At 34.4% G+C, this 18570-nt stretch overlaps 1 protein-coding gene across 1 annotated transcript in view; it reads right to left on the bottom strand.

The window, feature by feature from the left end:
* Positions 1 to 109: 109 nt before the first annotated feature.
* Positions 110 to 18570, bottom strand: part of PPP3R1 (protein phosphatase 3 regulatory subunit B, alpha) — a 55963-nt gene continuing 37502 nt past the window's right edge. Inside the window, exons 3-6 of the mRNA XM_054586870.1 lie at positions 9313 to 9489; positions 8037 to 8096; positions 6920 to 7104; positions 110 to 2265 (exon numbers count right to left, since the gene is read on the bottom strand). Coding sequence (XP_054442845.1) covers positions 2218 to 2265; positions 6920 to 7104; positions 8037 to 8096; positions 9313 to 9489 — 470 coding nt within the window. The 3' untranslated portion in view covers positions 110 to 2217. The remainder of the gene's footprint in view (positions 2266 to 6919; positions 7105 to 8036; positions 8097 to 9312; positions 9490 to 18570) is intronic.

Here is an 18570-nt window from a genome sequence, read left to right as displayed (position 1 = left end):
CAAAGATCAAACACCAGTTTGTCAGATTTTTAGAAACCATCCAAAAAAAAAAAAAAGCCCCTTTTGACTGGAAGCCCACCAAAGACCACTGCAAATACACTCAAGTTCCAAATATTTTATTTTCTTATTCATACAGTAGGAAGTTTTCTAAAGATTCCCACAACATGACGTTTCATGCAGAAGAAAAACTAAACATTCAACATAAACCATCCCTCCCCCCAACCCATACACACTAAAAAAAAAAAAAAAAAAAAAAAAGGAAAAAAAAAAGGAAAAAACCCCTCATTCCCCAGTAAGGAAATAATGTTTGCACTATTTTTCTGTAACGCCAGCCAAGATATGCACAAGCAAGAGAAATAGAAAGCATTTGCTAAAATATTTGTAACAAATACTTATGTACAAAAAATTCACAAAAGACTAGTTCCCCCTTGAAGCAGAGCACATGGCAGTTGACACTGGAACAGATCAAACCACTGGCTGGGATTGTAAGCCACGTACTGATCCAGAGGAAGAAAGTTACATGTAGTGGAGATTTTTCAGTCTGAACATTAACATTTCCAAAGTTTGGCAACGTTTTCTTTTAAAATTATGCAAATTATGTAAACAAGAGGTACATTTTTAAATCGATCTACATGCAAAACTCCATGTCATGCAAGGACACCAAGCACCGAGATTTTTCTCTCACAGACAGAGCCCATGATGTGCAGCACTCAGTTGAAGGAACAGCGATGGCAGGCAGGTGTGCCCAATTTAAGATTCATTCACCTTGATTCAACCTGCCCTTTTCCACTCATGACTATAAAATCAGTTTTTGTTGAAAATCTACATAGGGAAAGACTACTGTCCTAGAAAGCTAACCAAAATGTTTTCTTCCAGCCAACAGTACCTTTGCAGAAAAGGGAAGGGACAATAACAAGTGGTAGAACATGGTAACACTACTTTTATATCACACAAATTTATTAAGTTATCCATTACGAATATGGGCAAATCAAGAAAGAATACCTCATGCACTCCTTATGCTCTATGGTGAAGAAATTCAAGAGGTATAAATTTGGATAAAATTTAGCTCTTCTGCAACATACAGATGAGTAGGATTTCTTCCATTTAAATAACAAATATATGTGGGTGTTTAGATACATACATGCACATTAAATATCACCTGTGTATTGTATTAGCTCCAAGTCTTTTGACAAAAAACTCAGAAGGGAATTTCTATGGTTCAAATATAGGTTTAATGACAAATTATTTACCCAAGTAATAAATGGATATCCTATGCAGTTACGTGTTTACTTCAGGTACTCTTCATTAAGTAATGTCTAAGATAAATTATGATTGCCTCACATAGCTTCAGGCCTTTATGTATGAAATCACAACTGAAACTTACAAGTACTAGGGACATTTAATAAACGTAATGGCTCCTAGTTATGAAGTAACAGTAACAGAATGAAGCAGCCGTACGCTTTGTGCAGGTACTATATGAACACAAGAACGAGCTCTTGGCAGTAGCACTGTAACTATACTTTCTCCTCAAGCAGAGATGTAGTAAAAGCTGCTCAGCAATGAGACTTAGTCCCTGGAAATATATTCATAGGTATAAATAAAGTTACAAACTCCTTTTACAAAAATGTAATTAGGTAAATAATAGGACGTTAACAAATGCTTTGTCAATCTCTCAAAGGAGAAAGCACAGGAAAAGGAAAGTAGCTGGCCTAACACCCGGCTCCAATTGTACAATCTTCTACCTATATATAAAACTGTGTGAAATAAAAGTAAGGGTGCTTTATGTTCTGCTTGGCACTTCTGTACTCGATCATTTTGTTTTTGAATCAAGTATATTAAATTAAAGCCAACCTACTACACATATAGAAAGCTACATATATCTATATATAAATATTTACATATGTATATATAGATACTTTCTTGTTATAAAAGATGAAGAAAAATAAATTAAAAAGCCAACCCCTTCCCTTTCTTCACCACATTGATATGCTCTTTCGTGTTGCTGTCCTTCAGACTTTAAAGTGCTACACTGAGTTATTGAGAGAGTAACAGTTCAATAACACTTAGTTGGCTTCATGAGGCTCATGTTGGAAAATGTGGCTTCACAGAGAAAAATACTTCCATTTAAATACACAGAGAGCATTGCTGGACGTCTTGAGCAGATCTTCAGAGATGGAGAAGAAAGCAAAAGTGTTGGGTGGTACTCTTTAAAAAGAGTCACACATCTACCACCATCTTTTTGTGGATATCTAGGCCACCTACAACCTGTAACAGAACAAATCAAGCTTAGCCATGTTGGAGACATTCTTTACTAGTTTAAACACCTTACCAAAAACTACTATAAAAACATGTAATATTTTAACCATATTCAGAAGTTGTGTTGCTTTGTAAAAAAATGTTGTATTGCATCTAGTTAGAACTTTCATGGCGTCTTCCTTCTAGAATAACAGGCATTTTCTTGTGTTCTAACACAAGAGTTGGCAACCTTATTCCATAAATGGCCAGAGTGTACAAATTTTAGGCTTCATAGGCCATGTATAATTTCATTTGCATTTTATTTTTCCACTTAAAAATGCAAAACACCCTTCTTAGCTCAAAGACGTACATAGCAGGGCATGAGCAGGGTCTGGCCCACTCTGCAGCCTGCTGACTCCTGCCTTAGTCGTTTCAGTGGGAATGATTACCAGGTGTTAAAATAAAAGTCATCCTCAAAAACCAAATACAAGCTTTACTATCAGTCTGTTTTAGAAAACAATAATGAAGTAACAAGTGAGTAAGATTTTCTGCACATTATTTAGCCACATTCATGACTTTAAAACCATGGATTAGTTAGGTCTTTTATACTTACTTTTAAAAAAAGTGTTTATAGTTAAAGGAAAAAGTGTACGTATTTATACTTTTATACATTTTATAAATCAAATCTTTCTTGTCTGGTGTGTTTCACTCAACATTATGTTTGTGAGATTAAACCATGTTGCTGTCTATAACTGCATCTCTCATTTTTTAATTCAAACTTATTGCTTACAAATTTTTTATTTGAAAAATACAGGTTAAACAGCCAATTAGTTGTACAACTTCTGCTATGAAGGTTTGCTACTCTGCACTCATTCTCCAATTTTTTTACTAGGCAATCATTTTCAGTGTTTACCTACAAGTAACATTCCTACATGCTTTTTCTTGTATTCCAAGTTAAAAGCACCATCTATTGACTTCCCATCACAGAAGACTTAGCTCTTTCTCACACCCCTTTCCCCATCTATCTCTGTACCCCATGTACTTCCCATCTACCCATTCTATAGGTATATCTTTATTTTTTATTAGACAGAAACTCAGCATTTTAATTATAACTATATAATACTTTTTACAGCAGAACAGAAGCACATACTATAATTTTTTTCCTGCACATTTTGTTTTGCTAGTCAGTAATTATCTGATCTTTTCCTCTGCTCGGTGTTCTATGCATTTACCAAGTCAACCTCAAACTTTTGTTCTAAGTACATGCACCTATGCTATATAATTCTGTCAATTTTATTGTCTTTAAATCACTCCCAGAGCTTTCCAACCTGCTCCAATGTAGGCATGCCATCTCAGGATCTCCCTGCACCACCTTCCTGGAGATTTCCTTCTCTCTTATGTTGGACCCTCTATTTCCTGGATTCCACATTATCTTCTTTTTGATTTACAACCTTACTACGTACTAGTGGGAGCACATCCACCAGTAGTTTCCCAAAAAGGGAAACCCTGCATATCTGAAAAGGTATTCTTCCATTTAGTTTGAGTTTGTAGAGAATTCTAGTTTGGAAATAACTGTCTCTCAAGTTATGAAGGCCATACTCCACTGTTGCTTTTTTTCCATTTGCTAGGGAAGACTTGCCCCAATGAATCTGGAGTCTTTGTATGAAGTTCCTCCCCCACCTCCGTACCCCAGCTCTTTGGAAATTTATAGAACCGTTTGTTTCCACTGTTTTAACATTTCATGACAATGTGCTTTAGGTCCAGATTATTTTTATATACCATGCTGGGTACTTAGGTAAGTCTTTTCAAGCCAGGAAACTCTTTACTTTTGGTTCATTATCTTTGATTCATTGTTGATTTCCTTCCCTCCATTTTCTTTCTGGAACACCTAGCATTTTAGGTGTTGGATCTCCCACAGTGAATCTCTGGATTTCCTAAAGCTCTTGTATATATTATCCAGTTTTTGTTTTAAAGACTCAATGTATTATATTCCTGAGAATTATGACAGATTTTGTTTTACTTTTCAAGCTTTTACTGGGCTAGCAAAACATTTTTCCAAGCTTTGTTTCTGGCTTGGCTTCGTATTTATATTCTGTATTAGAAGTTTTCGTCTAATGTTTGGTGATCCTTGGCTCTCGGCTTCTGTGCAAAGGCCACTGCAGCCTTCCTGTTCATGGCAGAGCTGTTGATTGTGGGCTACACTTCCAGTGATTTGGTAGGATGTCTGCTTTGGGAAGATCAGATTTCCCAAAGAGGATTTTTCCTATCTCTTGACTGGAGGGAATAAGTCTGGTTGCCAGGGAGTCTGATCAGGAGGAAGGCTGGAGTTGTCAAAATGCAAATATGCTTATCGTCACTTAATTCCTTCAAAACACATCTCCCCACTTGCCGGCATCTATGCCTCCTGTTTCTACCTGCAGACTCTATTTCACCATTTCTAATCTCCCACTAAAAGGCAAGAGGAGGGTCTGATCATAATAGGAAGGAGACCTAGTGTTCTAATGTCTTCTTAAACAGACTTTAAGCCATTTCCCTGTTTAAAGCCTCACTTTCACCCCCACTTTCAGTTATCTTGTGCCCCCAATTTCTGGGCCTCTGCATTGTAAACCAGGTTGCTTCTATGCTTTTCAAGCTGCCAGCTTAGAATTCCTATTTTCCCCTGTTTGCTAAGTCAGTTTACTTTAGTTGAAAAATTCAGCTGCTATCCTCTCTCTGTTGTTCACTTTGTCCTTATGGGTTCATAACCTTTTCTTCTTAATCCGTTTAATTTCATTACTGTTTTGAGAAGAAGTAAAAATGCATACTTATTTTCAGTCCACCAACTTCAATCCTGTCATTAATTATAAATTTGTCTATGTTAAGCATTCTGGAAATTTTAAAGTAGATATATTACTATGTGATTTTTTAAAACAGTTTTCCCCATCTCTTTCACTATTATTACTTGAGAAAGCAGAATAAAAAGAACTCAATGAAGCCAAAATTATGGGCTTGATCAATGTTCAAAAAGGTTGGTTTAAAACACTAAGTATACACTTCTCCCTTCCTGACTTATGACCCTCAAAAATAGAAATTAAAGCAATTTATCAAAAATACTAGAAAATGAACTCAAAGCTTAGTTTGTCTTCAGTGTAAATAGCATGATTTCTATAACCAAAGATCTATTTTAATTTCCATCCACTACAAGTGATTTGTACATAATTTCAGGTTACATTTTATATTTATTAAATGTAAGTAGTCTTCATTTATATACATCCCTTCCTTATCATTCCACCCAAGAAGTTTCCATTTCTGTTCTGTTCCCTTAAGGCTTGGTATTTCTTCTTTTCTTTTCTTCTTTTGAAAACTGGCTGCTGTCTATGATGTCACTACCAGCCTGGTTTCCTGTCCCACTCAATCGGAGGCCGACCCACGGGAGTCCTTCAGTGATCTTTGACAATGGTGAAGGAATAACTCCTGCAGCAGTACCACCTGGCAACAGTTCAAAATCTCAAATCTCAAGCCTAACACACTTCGGAAAAACCCTGGCCTACTCTTCAACTAGAGCACCACCCAACATTTTGAAACAAAATGCAAAGACAGTATTCCCTTGAGATGAAGGAAGATAATTAAAAGAGTATAGTGTGAACTTATTCTTGGGATCAAAGTAGCTACCCTCAGTCCTTACACAACGTACAACCAAAGTAATTCATTTTTCCTTGTAGTCATCTAAAATTAAAAAATGGAAAGAAAAAGAGGAGAAAAATCTTCCTACGGAGGCATCCAAACTGAAAAAGTTCAAAACTTTTTCTTTGTTACTTTTGCCGCTCCTCTGGATTCTTGCAGTTGAAACTCCTATAACACACCAAAAAGCTAGTATCTTTGCATTAGGGCAGAAGTAGAGAAGAGAAACCGAGTGGTTGTGCTCCCATTTATAGAAGCAGTGAGTGGTGGGCAAATCCCTGGATCTACTGAAGAAAAGCAGTGAACTGGTAGCTGAGCTGTTGTCCCAGATCCCACCAAGAGTTAGTTTTCTAGGGCTCCCAGTAACTAGAGTCCCCACCTCTGCAGAGCCCTTGCCCCTGAACACAAGAACTACCCATCAGTATCCTAGAGAAGGAAGAGGGGTGGAGAATCACTATTTACATTGTCTAGTTGGTGAGTTTAGGATGGGTAAGGGATGCTACCTCTGTTGTCCTCATGAAACCAAGCTTCTGGATTCCTAGCTGAAACTCATGAACACATATTTCCCACAAAAGGATTTTGAAACATGTTTATTTTTAAATGAACCTTAAGAATATAAACTGGTGCAACTTGAGGGACTACCAACTGTAAGTAAAAGTTACTCGTAGAAGTCTTGTGGCATTTTATGAGACAACACTGAGAATACTGGTGTGAACAAAAGTAGGTTTACAGTTGTGCATATAGAAACTAATGCAACAATCAGTAAATAACAATACAAGAATAAACTTTTGCCTACTCACAACTGTAAACCTACTTCTGCCCACCCACCCTTGTATTAATTCTTGAGAATAATCATTTCGATCACAACAAAAACACTTCAAACCTTTAAATGGGGGCAATTAGGCAAAATCAGATATATAAATGTCTATGGCAAAATAACTATATGCATTCCTCTGTTACATGGTTTTTAAAATGTATTCATTCAAAACATAACTAATGACGAATCAGATCTTTTTGTACATACAGCGCAGAATTCTTCAAAGGATATTCTTCCATCTCCATCCTTATCTGCATTTATTATGGTTTTGTCTACAATTTGCTGTAACTGTGTATCTTTCAGATTGTTCCCCACCATCATCTTCAGCACCTGGAAGAGTTCCCCATTGGAAATATAGCCATCTTTATCCATGTCATAGATACGGAAAGCAACTAAAAAAAAAGAGTAAGAAAAAAAATCAATGGCAAGTATAAGGCAATCACAAGTGAATACTTTCACTAAGAAAATGGTTAAGTTGCCAAACATCTAGAATTGTAACTATGAGGATGGCTCCTTTCTTCACACAGATTTTGCCATTCAGTGCAGTTTAACATATCATAACGGGTTAAGAGCATGGGCAAAGGAATCACGAGAGCTTTGGTCAGTAAGCATAGCCGAGGGTTAAATTATTTAAACTTGCTAAGCTTTTAGTTTCTGCACATATAAAACTGAGGCTAATAACAGCTCCTAGTTTCCAGGTTCTTCAGAGTACTGAAGGAAATTATACATGTAAATTGCTTAGAACAGTGTATGATACATGGCAAAAGCTTAATAAAAGGTAGCACTTGCTGTTGTTATTTATATCAGAAGTTCATTTGCAAAGGATGTTTGCATTATCGTGTGCTTCGGAGAAATGTTATTAAATAAACTATCTTCCTAGTTAAGAACTGAATTTTAAAAGGTATCAGATATTCACTATAATAGAGGCTGCCTACATAAACCAAAATAGTGGGCTTCTGGCTAAATACTTCTGAAACAGTATGTGTAAACTAAGTTAACCTAGTCACACTACAACATTTCACCACTTTCATTAAAAAAATCTTCTATCCAAGATATGTAGTTTATATGATTATTTTCAATAGAAGAAAATTCTGTTTTCCTTCTAGCCAATTAAAAACCAACAATGCCACACTGTTAAAAATTACTAGTTATAAATGTCCTAAAAGGATTTTCCCTTTATATTCCCAAAATATAAATTTTTCTATTATATCTACTAAATATGAGGAATAAAAGATATCTTTTAGAATATTTGAAAAGAGGTTATAATGCAGTATGGGATAGCTGCAGTATGAGAGAGAAAAACTCAGTGAAGAAAAATACTTACACCTCAACTTCTGCTCCTTATCACCTTTGACACTGAACTGAGAGACTCCCTCAATAAATTCTAAATAAAAAAATAAGTTTACAAGTCAGAAGTTTCCATTTTTTTATATAGAAAAAAAATACATACCCAAATACACACAAAAAGCATACCCACAAAAGTATATTTTCTTGTTGCAAAGTAATACTTAGCAATGTTTAAGATAGAAAGTTCCAAATTTGAGACCTCAACAAAAAGAGGTTCTATGTTTTTTAAAAATTTGAACTTGAAGTTCTCTAGTCAATTTAACAAATATTTATTACGTATCACAAAGAATACTCAAAAACATGTTCTTTAGGCTATTTAACTTTCTTCTTTGAAAATATGACTATTAAAAGAAGGCTTTACAAAAAGATTATACTTGGTTTTCCCAGAACAAAAATAATTTTGGATTTCTGGCTCCAAAATTCAGATTTAAACAAACTGTTGGAAGTTTTATGACAATGATCATTTCTTTTCACTGTCTGCTAAACAGTACATCATGACCACTTTTACATCCCTTCACTTACGTAGTTCAGTTCCTGGAATTGAAGTATCAAAATCTATTGATTCCCCAGTGAAAAGAAATATTAATTTACTTTAAAAGCAAGGCCCCCAACCTTAGGCTGCAGACTGGTACAGGTCCAGGCCTGTTAGGAACCGGGCCACACAGCAGGAGGTGAGCTTGAATACAGTACCCTTGAATCATCCCAGAATCATACCCCTTCACCTTGGTCAGAGGAAAAAATGTCTTCCACGAAACCTGTCCCTGGTGCCAAAAAGGTTGGGGACCACTGATTTAAAGTACAAAATCAAGTATAAAATTATGCATCATGTTAGCATCATCAAAAGCACTGCCAAATGTCTTTGTGAAATCTCCATGAACCAAGTTAATCCGTTGTGTTAATTCCCATATCCTTATTACTAGTTTGTTTTTTATCGCTTCATTCTGTATAAAAGGTTAAAAATATGCAGCTTCTAATGCGATCTCTCCCTAAAGTGAGACTAATTTTCTCAAAACAAAGGGGATACTAAAGCTTGTTTTTAAAAATTATCTTATAAGGACAATCTGATCTATGAACCAAAAAGTAAAAGATCTTAGTTCATTAAAGTTCATATCCCACAGATTTTGAGATTTTAACATAATCTATGATTGTAAGATTACCAATTATATAAAGGCATTTAAAACACTAAAAATTTTCACATTGTTGTATATAGATCTGTAAGACTATAACTTGTGATGTTAAAACTACTTTCTTACCTTTAAAGTCTACTTCTCCATTCCCATCTGTGTCGAATATATCTATTACTCGCTGTACTAAAGGATTCTGTTGTAATTCCGGCAGAGACATGAACTCTTCCACACTCAAAGAACCGGAATTGTCCAAATCGAGCTTCTTAAATCTCTTTCCTAGCCTTTTAATTTCATCAGCATCAACTAAAAGCAAACAAAAAGAGCAGTATAATTTAAAAAATGATTTTTATGATCATTTATAGGGGAAAAACCATCCAGCAGTGAACCATTTAATTTTCAACTTAATTAGAAGAGTTAAATGTACTGTTGACTAGTTCCTTTTAACAGAGAAAGTACACCATACATATTTTTATTTAATTACCTTTTTGTTTGTCTGCGCCTGCCATAACATACAGCCAACTATATGCTGAATACACCAAAATATCAAATAGGATTGACAATGCTAAATTGATCATGGAAGTCAGGTGGTTCCTACTACGGAGGCTAAACCAATCGCTGTACTGTACTGAAGCACCTTGACTTTCACTTACCTCTTTACGTTTTAATTTACTTTATTTCTAATAGTTGATGGTTCAAAATTCAAAGCCTCCCTTTCGTGCCACCCTATAGATACGCAATTCCCCTTCTTGGAGGCAATGATGCCAATTTTTTTAATATTCTTCCAGAGATATTCTTTTGCAAGTACAAGCAAATAAAACACAGCTTTGGCTTTTTCCTTTTTTAAAAACAACAACAAAGCAGCCCACAACTCACAAAACTAAACTTAAAAATGTTTCAATTACTCATCTATCAAAATTCAGTATCAGGTCTCTTACCATAATGCATTCTTGAAAAAGTTCCCTTACTTTGTTCTAAATTACATTATTATTTTCATTCCTTTAAAAAAATCAGACTAATTCATATAAATAATTTTGATCACAGCTTAATAGAAATAATATAAATATACAGAAAACTAAATACAATCACCAATTTTTAAAAAGTCAAATGTTACACTGCCTATGAGTATTCTGGTCATGTACTATGATTTGGGGGGAGGGGCTATTATAAATAACAGAAATTTATTTCTTACAGTTCTGAAGGTTAGAAGTCCAAGACCAGGGTGCTAAGATGATGGGGTAAGGGTCCTCTTCTACATCATGTGTTACGTACTGTGTTCACATGTATTATGGTCCACAGTATTAGAGACTGAGATTGAAACTATTTTGGAAGTTCGAATATATATGGCATCTTCATTATAAGAACTTAAAAGGTAAAGTATGTATTTTTAAAACCTAAAATTATTATGTTAAAGTAAAATAACAATTGTAATTTTATCTGCACTACTCAAGCACACACTGTATAACTACAAGATGCTGCTCCAACATGAATTTATTTCATAGCAGTTGGTAAAGAGGAGGAGTGAGGTCGGTATAGCACAGAAATATCACTGGTTCATAGGGTTGGTTTGTGGGGGGTTTTTTTAATCCTCACCTGAGGACATTTTTTTCACTACTTTTAGAGAGAGAGGAAGGGAGGGAAAGAGAGCAACATTGACCAGAGAGAGAAACACAGATCAGCTGCCTCCTCAGCACATGCCCCAACTGGTGACAAAACCCACCACCTGGGTATGTGCCCGGACCAGGAACTGAATCCATGACTTCAGGTCCACAGGACATACTCCAACTGAGCCACACACACTGGCCAGGGCTTATTCTCCTAGGGTTTTCCCTGCAATGTTATAAAGGGACCAGGGACAAGTTTTCTCAAGTTAAAAAGAAAGTCTTAATAAAATATGAAAACCTTAAGAAAAAAAAGAAAATTAACAAGTATCTCTCGTTAGAGAAATAACAGCATGTTTAGTGGCTTCAAGAACCCCGAGGCTTTTCAACATTATCATCTGGTGAAAACTAAGGCTGCAAATGAGCAAGCTGCAAAGACAACTTCTCATCTTCCACTTCTCACCAAATGTCCCCCCATTCTGAAAAAAAGCAATTAACAAAGGTGACTGTATCCTGGTTCCTTATTTAATTTTTACAAAACTCATTTCTGCTGAAGCAAATGCTCTCAAGAAACTGTATCTCAAAATAGGAAGCACAAGCCCCAGTTTAAGGCTAATAAGTAGACGGCTATGGACTTAATACAAATTATCAGAGGTAATTTGTGTTAGTATTTTAAAGGTCAAACTGGTTTTTATTAGTACTGTTACAAAGCTGCATAAGGAGTGCTCTCCCTTATTCGTATTTTTCCCAGACATGACTCTGCAGCATGCGAGGTTATTCAGAAATACATATACTGTATTATAGCATAAATGCCTTCACATTCTTTATTTTAAAGATTCACCTAAACCCTGCTTCAAACAGCAAAGTACAGATATAATAATCCAATCAAAACTTCAAATACATACTCCACAAACACATTAACTACATAGAGCATTTTATCCTTTTACTAAAGAATATTCTTTATTTAATGGAATAAATGGATAATAGCGAAATTATTCAAATAAACCTTATTTTTCCATTTTCCATGATAAAATTACATACTCTTACTCTTGGAATAAACAACCTTAATAAATTAAATCCTTAATAAATATGAAAAATGATATTTATTTGATATTAATATCATTTTAAAAATATGAAAAATAAATCCTACACATGCTTTCGACTTATTTACAGGTCTCCCCCACCTCAAGGCAGAGTCCATGACTTTTTCAACAATGTTGTGTAAATTGCACACAAGCATAAGAAGTGTTCAATAAATGTTTTAAACTTACTGATCAAAGCACCATCAGTATTTAAAGTAAAACTACTTATCTAACCAGACACCAATCAGCAAACCTTTCAGAACAGTTTCTCAAAGTTCACAGAAACACCCTGAGAGCTATTTCTCCATGCTTGTCTTGATTTTAGGTACATACCAAGGAAGAGTTTACTATTTTTTTTCTAGCAATCTTTAGTTTGCCTTAGTTTAAAACCACAGACCACAAAAGGTGATGAGGAAATTGAACATAACGAATGACTAAAGTAGATTACAAGTGGAAAAGGAAAAACGACAGTGTCGCCACAAACAGCACGCAGATTAATCAGTCATTTCATTTAATAGCTGGAGTATATCATTAATGGAAAAGAGGAAAGGCAGAAATGCAGTGCCGTATTTATGGACACTATCTGTGAGATTCCATTTACTGAGGAGGGGACATGAATAACAATTTAGAAAGTTTCATTACAAAATTGAAACTGAAGTGCTTAAAGGATTATGTTTCAATTACCTGAAAAACCTCACTAATCCAGAAGACAGCATTCTAGTCTTCATGAATGAGTAAATATTAAAGAGTATCAACAATAAAAATGAATCATCAAATAAATATACTTGGCTCAATCCACCTTTTTTTGCCCTGTCAAATAGTAATCTTTCTAAAAGTTATATTCAGCCAAATTGCTAGCTCTTGTGCTTACAGGGTAAAAAGTCTTAAGCCCTGGATAAGGTTTAGCCTTAATTTAAATTTCCATCTCTCTCCCCTCCCATTACCTTTACCTTAGTTACAATGCTCTTGGCATAATTCTTCAAGAGCGTAAATTTTATGCCTCCATTTCCTTAATAAATCCTCTGCTGGAAGGTCCTTCCTTACCTTAACAATCCATTTATGAAACCCCTATTAGTTTTTCTGATTAAAATAAAGGGGGAGGTGTTATTAACTGTGTATCCCGTTGTTGTAAGTATTGTGAACACACTCTGGCAAAAGCCCTTAAAAAGCAGTATTTAAAACCTATTCACTTCCTTCTGCTTTAAATATCTTATGAAATACAATGAACTTGTTGATACTTGTTCTGGATGAGTAGTTTAAACCCTCCTCAAGGCAAAGCAATCTGCCAGTGATGATAACTTGACAATAACTGGCTTTTTAAAAAGCCCCTGAAGTATGACTTGGAGGGAACCAAGCTCCATCTAATCTTCTATTCATCACCATTCTCACATACCCCATGCAGTCAAAACTCACCTAGAGCTTTCTTAAGAAGTCAGTGTAGTTTGAGAGAAGGCAGTGTCTATTCTCCAACCACTCATTTATTTCTCCTTTTTGTCCCTTCCTTCCTGCTTAGATTACAATGATGATGAGTAAGACACACTAGATTACTCAGTACTTATTATCTAGTTGGGGCTAGCTGAGCAATGAAGGAGCCTGTACTTAAATAATTAAAATGAGTATTTTTAAAAGCCAAGCTCTAAGAAAGCTAGGTTTCAAAAACAAAATATAAAAATTCCTCTTTTAGGATTGCAACAGTGACTTAGCACTCCCAATTGTCAGCACCGCAGACTAGATGTGTTAAAGATTTAAGTATGTCCTAAAGTATGAAACAGGTCTCAAGTCTTCAAATACCAGCATTTACCAACTCCTACAAATTAAACGCTGATCTCTAAGACATAGCAACTCCACCTTGGCAGTATCATTAAATGTTTCAGATCTTCAATTAGTACAAGTTAAGTATTAAAGAACAAATTCCATCAAAGATTTCTCTTACTGCTTGGGATCATACTCCTTTAAAACAGATGGACAAGAAAAACCAAAAACAACAAAAAAAAACAACCTCACCCTCCTGACTCACCTTGTGACTCACATACTCTTTTTCATACGTTCTTCCAAGTTGAAACACATGTTATTATTCTACTTTCTGTGAGGATACCTTCGGAGAACTTTTTTAATAGTTGAAAATACTAACATATTCAACTTAAATTATACAAAGTGGCAAAATAAAGAATCTCATAAAATCATAAATATACGAGGTGGGGGTAAAAAGTAGGTTTACAGTTGTTCATATGGAATATAATACCAAGAATAAACTGTGTTTCAAGTACTCACAACTGTAAACCTACTTTTGTAACAATCTGTATATATGTGTATATATAATCTGAAATGTAAGCAAGAGATTTAAAAACTTAGATCTTTTAGTCTGAGTTCATGAAATATAGTTAGTAATAAGAAACTGATTAATTCCTTCCACAGAAAACACCAAATTAAATTGCTGGCACCTTACCCGCTATGCCATACCATATTCTGCTGACTATAATGCACTCCTGTCTATAACGTGCACCTGTATTTTTCGGCCCAAACTTTCAGGAAAAATATCTTTTGTTTTAGTTTTTTAACTCAATTATTTATATTTAGATACTTGTTTTTTAATTATAAAGGAATTTTAGCATTTATTTTTGAACATACAAGAAATTTTACGTAACAAGTAATTACAAAACACAAGAACAGCTACAAGGAATTTCATGTACCACCCATGTATAATGCGCATCCTTATTTTTTCCTTCAAAAATTTAGGCAAAAATGTGTTCAATATACACAGCAAAATATGGTACTCAGAGATAAATATGGTGTCTAGATGGTTACTCATTTTTACAAGTGATATTAAGAATCTGCTTTTAGAGAGCTCATGTTGCTACAGTAAATTTTAATATTTTAAACTGGAACACAGTTATACTGGAGCAATATAATATTAAGAGATAAAAGGTTGCATATTCATTCATTACAGTCTCAGATTAAGAAACGATCTCTGTTTATTACATATATATTTTTCTCAGTGAGAAAAAGGAATTTAAGAGATTCCAAAAGAGCAAAGATCTAGTCTCTGGCTCTTAAGGCACTGTTATTACTAAGTTCACAACAAGCTGCTATTTCACCATTAAGAGTTAAAAGTAAAAACGACTGCCCTGGCAGGTGGCTCAGTTAGTTGAAGCACCGTCCAACACATCAAAAGGCTGTCGGTTTCATCCCTGGCTGTACAGAACTTCCTCGTATGGCAGACAACCAATCAAATGTTTCTCTCTTAAATCGGTACACATATCCTCAGGTGAGGATTAAAAAAAGGTAAAAGCAATTTCTAAGTTCTTTTAGGTGATTTTGAGGTTTCTCAGAATCAAAAGGAAAATAAGCAGAATAGTAGAAAAATAAACTTTCCTCAAATTTTAGCCAATTCCAGTAACTGTGTAGTAGTAAACAGCAACAAGACTACTGCTGCTCCTTCAGGAAATTCTTTTAATATCCACTTCGTAAATACTTTATTACCTATTAATCTATTAATGACTTAACAGCAAAAACAAAATATAGCAAGTCTTTTCAAATCCTATCAATAATAACATCTTGAAAGAAACTAAATGTAATGGGGAATCCTGTTTAGAATCCTGTAAAAGAAAAATTTTTAAATTTTATCAGCTTTTATTTTTCTCACTAAAATATGCAGTTTAATAGCACTGATGTTATTTTCATGATTTTGACATTTGCACTATGATTCCGTAAGATGTTAGTTAACATTAGAGGAAGCTGTGTGAAGGATATTTGAGAACACTATTATTTTTCCAACTTTTCTCTAATTTCTCCTTACTGTCCTCCAATTTATGAAAGCTCTTAATTATTCCCTTGCCTTTTATGACCTGGAAACTTCTGATCCAGTTTCATGTAGAACATCCCTCAGTTTGAACTTGCTTATGTTTTCTCAGATTAGAATGAATTTGGGCATTTGGGGCAAGAATACCATAGAAAGAGCATGTCTTTCTCAGTGCATGATATTAAGGGGTTCATGATATCAATGTCTTTTTATTAGTGATGTTAATTTTTACCACCTGGCAAACATGGTATCTGGCAGATTTCTCCACTATAAAATCTACTATCTTATCCTCTGTATTAAAAAAAAAAAAAAAAAATCAGGTGGAGGGGATACTTTAAACTATGCAAATATCTTATTTCTCCTAAAACTCTGGCCTAATTTTAGCATCCACTGGTAGATCTTGTCTGCGAGGTTTTATTATTATGGAATTTTCCTAATAATGACTTTCTTTTTTTTTTCTTTCCTTCTACATTAATTGGAATGCTCCTTTAATAAAAAAAACTGTTCCTTTCCCCCATTTATTATGTATTTGATTATTAATATCAGCATGGATTTATGGATATTATTTTATTCTATTGGTTAAAGTCCAATGATTTCATTATTTGTTAGTCAAATTGTTCCAGTTTTGATGTTTAAGTTGGTTCCCACGTGACCTTTCAACAATCCCCATTTTGAGCACTTCATTTCTGGCACCACAATACATTCCAGCCTCTTTCTGACTACTTATAATAGTTCTAAACAGATCCTCCAATCTCTTTGGTATGGCAGTGTACTTAGAACTGTACAACAGAATGAACTATTAGGAAAGATTACTCTAAGAAAGGATTTCAAAATATGTATCTTAAAGGTATCTTGGAAAGAGTCACCAGACACAACAAAATTACCTATGCAGAAACATGTATTAAGTAACTCTTGTAATGACCACAAGCACAAAGCTTTATAGTGTTAAAAGATGCTACCGTGTAGTTTTTTAACATAAAGACTAACTTAAAAGTTTTAAAGTCTTTTGTAAGATTTAACTTACCACACACAATACTGTATTTACATGTTACCCCCAAATAAGAAATTAAAACCACCAGGGGGAGCAGTAGAGACAGGTCACAAATAAAACCTTCATAAGCAGTCCAAAAAACCCCGCAATTTGGTAACTATCTTCTGTAGAGCCTAGCAGTTTAATATTTATATTCTGCGAAGCAGTTTGACAAAGCAAAGACACCCTACCAATAAATATTATGAGAGAATTTTAAAGTATATTACAAAATATTGACATAGGCACATCAATATGTATATTCAATAATAGGGTCAATATCCTCTACTCTGTTCCTCTTTTCCACTGATCTGTCTATCATGTCAATATTACAGTTCTGGGTTTTATAGTAGATGTTTAAATCAGGGAGCACTTTTTCAAAATTGTTCTGGTTCTTCTAAGACATGTGCATTTCCACATGAAATTAACAGGTAATTTCTACAAAAAGCCTGGTGGCAATATGAATGACATTGTCTTGACCAATCTGAATACAACTGATACCTTAACAGTATCAAGTCTTCCAATCTATTATATAAAGATCATAAAAATACATCTTTAAGCTTTCTCAATGTTATTAATAACATATCTTAAAATTCAGCCTCTTATTTTTTAGAAAACCTAAGTATATTGTGTAGGTTAAGCAACACATCTTATTTAAAAGACATGGTTCTCAATGACTTGTTCCATTGTTTTTAACAAGTCAAATTCAACCCCAACCTTATCCTATGTAATGTTGCATTTAAAGATGTTAACAACACTTTTCTTTTAGCTTTGTATCACTCATCCCCATCTCTAAAAAAAATATGGTATTCTCAAAAAAGAATGCATATTCAAGAGTCTTCTTTTACTTTCAGCATCAATTATTCCAGACTTATTTACAGCTGCTCCAGAGCGCAATCTGGTTTTTATCTCCAAGAATATCATACTGTATCCCCCAACAGTCCCTGCCTTTTCTTTCTTACTGATTTGCTTCTATTAACACATCAAGAAATTCCAGCACACAGAAATTTATATAATGGCTTTTACTTTCTTCTTGAAGACATTCTTGATAAACAATTGGACTTCTGAACCATTTTCATGCCATAACTATTATCCTGGGATCTTTAGTGGTGTCTTAAGAGATTTAGCTCTTGGATCTCATTCCATTTTTATCTTCTTTTTAGTTTTCGAGGTAAATATTCAAGGAGTTATAAAAGGTAAATTTCCCAAGTCCTTACATTTCCGAAGTTGTCTTAAATTTGATCTCACACCTGAATAAACATTTGGTTGGTAAAACTTCTGGATGTAGGGGCTTGGATTTCTGAATGAATTGCCTAACTACTTTCTACTATTGCTGCTGTTAAGAAATCTAATGCCAGCACACTCCAGTCCTTTTAAGCAGCTTTCCTCCCACTGTGTAAAGGTTTTCTTTTTACTCTTAGAGTTGTAAAATTATAAAATAGGTCGAGACTTAATAAATAGAGGTCTTTTTCATCTAACCTTCTTGACTATCAGAATGCTTTTCCAATCAAAAGATTTGATTTTCCTGGAGAGGGAAATTCTCACCCATTACTTCACTGATTATTTGTGCTTCCATTCCACCTAATGCATTTCCTGAAATTTCTTTTGGAACAGAGGCTATTCCCTGTATTTGTTACCAAGTCCTTCTTTTCTTAGGTAATTTTTCGTATCTTTTGCTCTAACATTATAAGGGAGATCCTAGAATTTATAGTTTTGCAAAATGGTTATTAGCTAGGTTTTTTTACCAGCTATAAAAACTGACTTCTACATCACAGACTCAAAATTTTTCAAATTTGTGACAGACTAACAAATTACTACATCATGGACTTTACTGTTGAAATGACCACTCAGTAAATGCTGTCATAATATTAAAATTTG

Source organism: Pteronotus mesoamericanus, unplaced genomic scaffold, assembly GCF_021234165.1.
Source record: "Pteronotus mesoamericanus isolate MK-2021 breed Mesoamerican mustached bat unplaced genomic scaffold, CSHL_Meso_final contig_98, whole genome shotgun sequence".
In the NCBI taxonomy this organism is placed as follows: Eukaryota; Metazoa; Chordata; class Mammalia; order Chiroptera; family Mormoopidae; genus Pteronotus; species Pteronotus mesoamericanus.
This window is presented reverse-complemented; position numbering and strand designations above follow the sequence as displayed.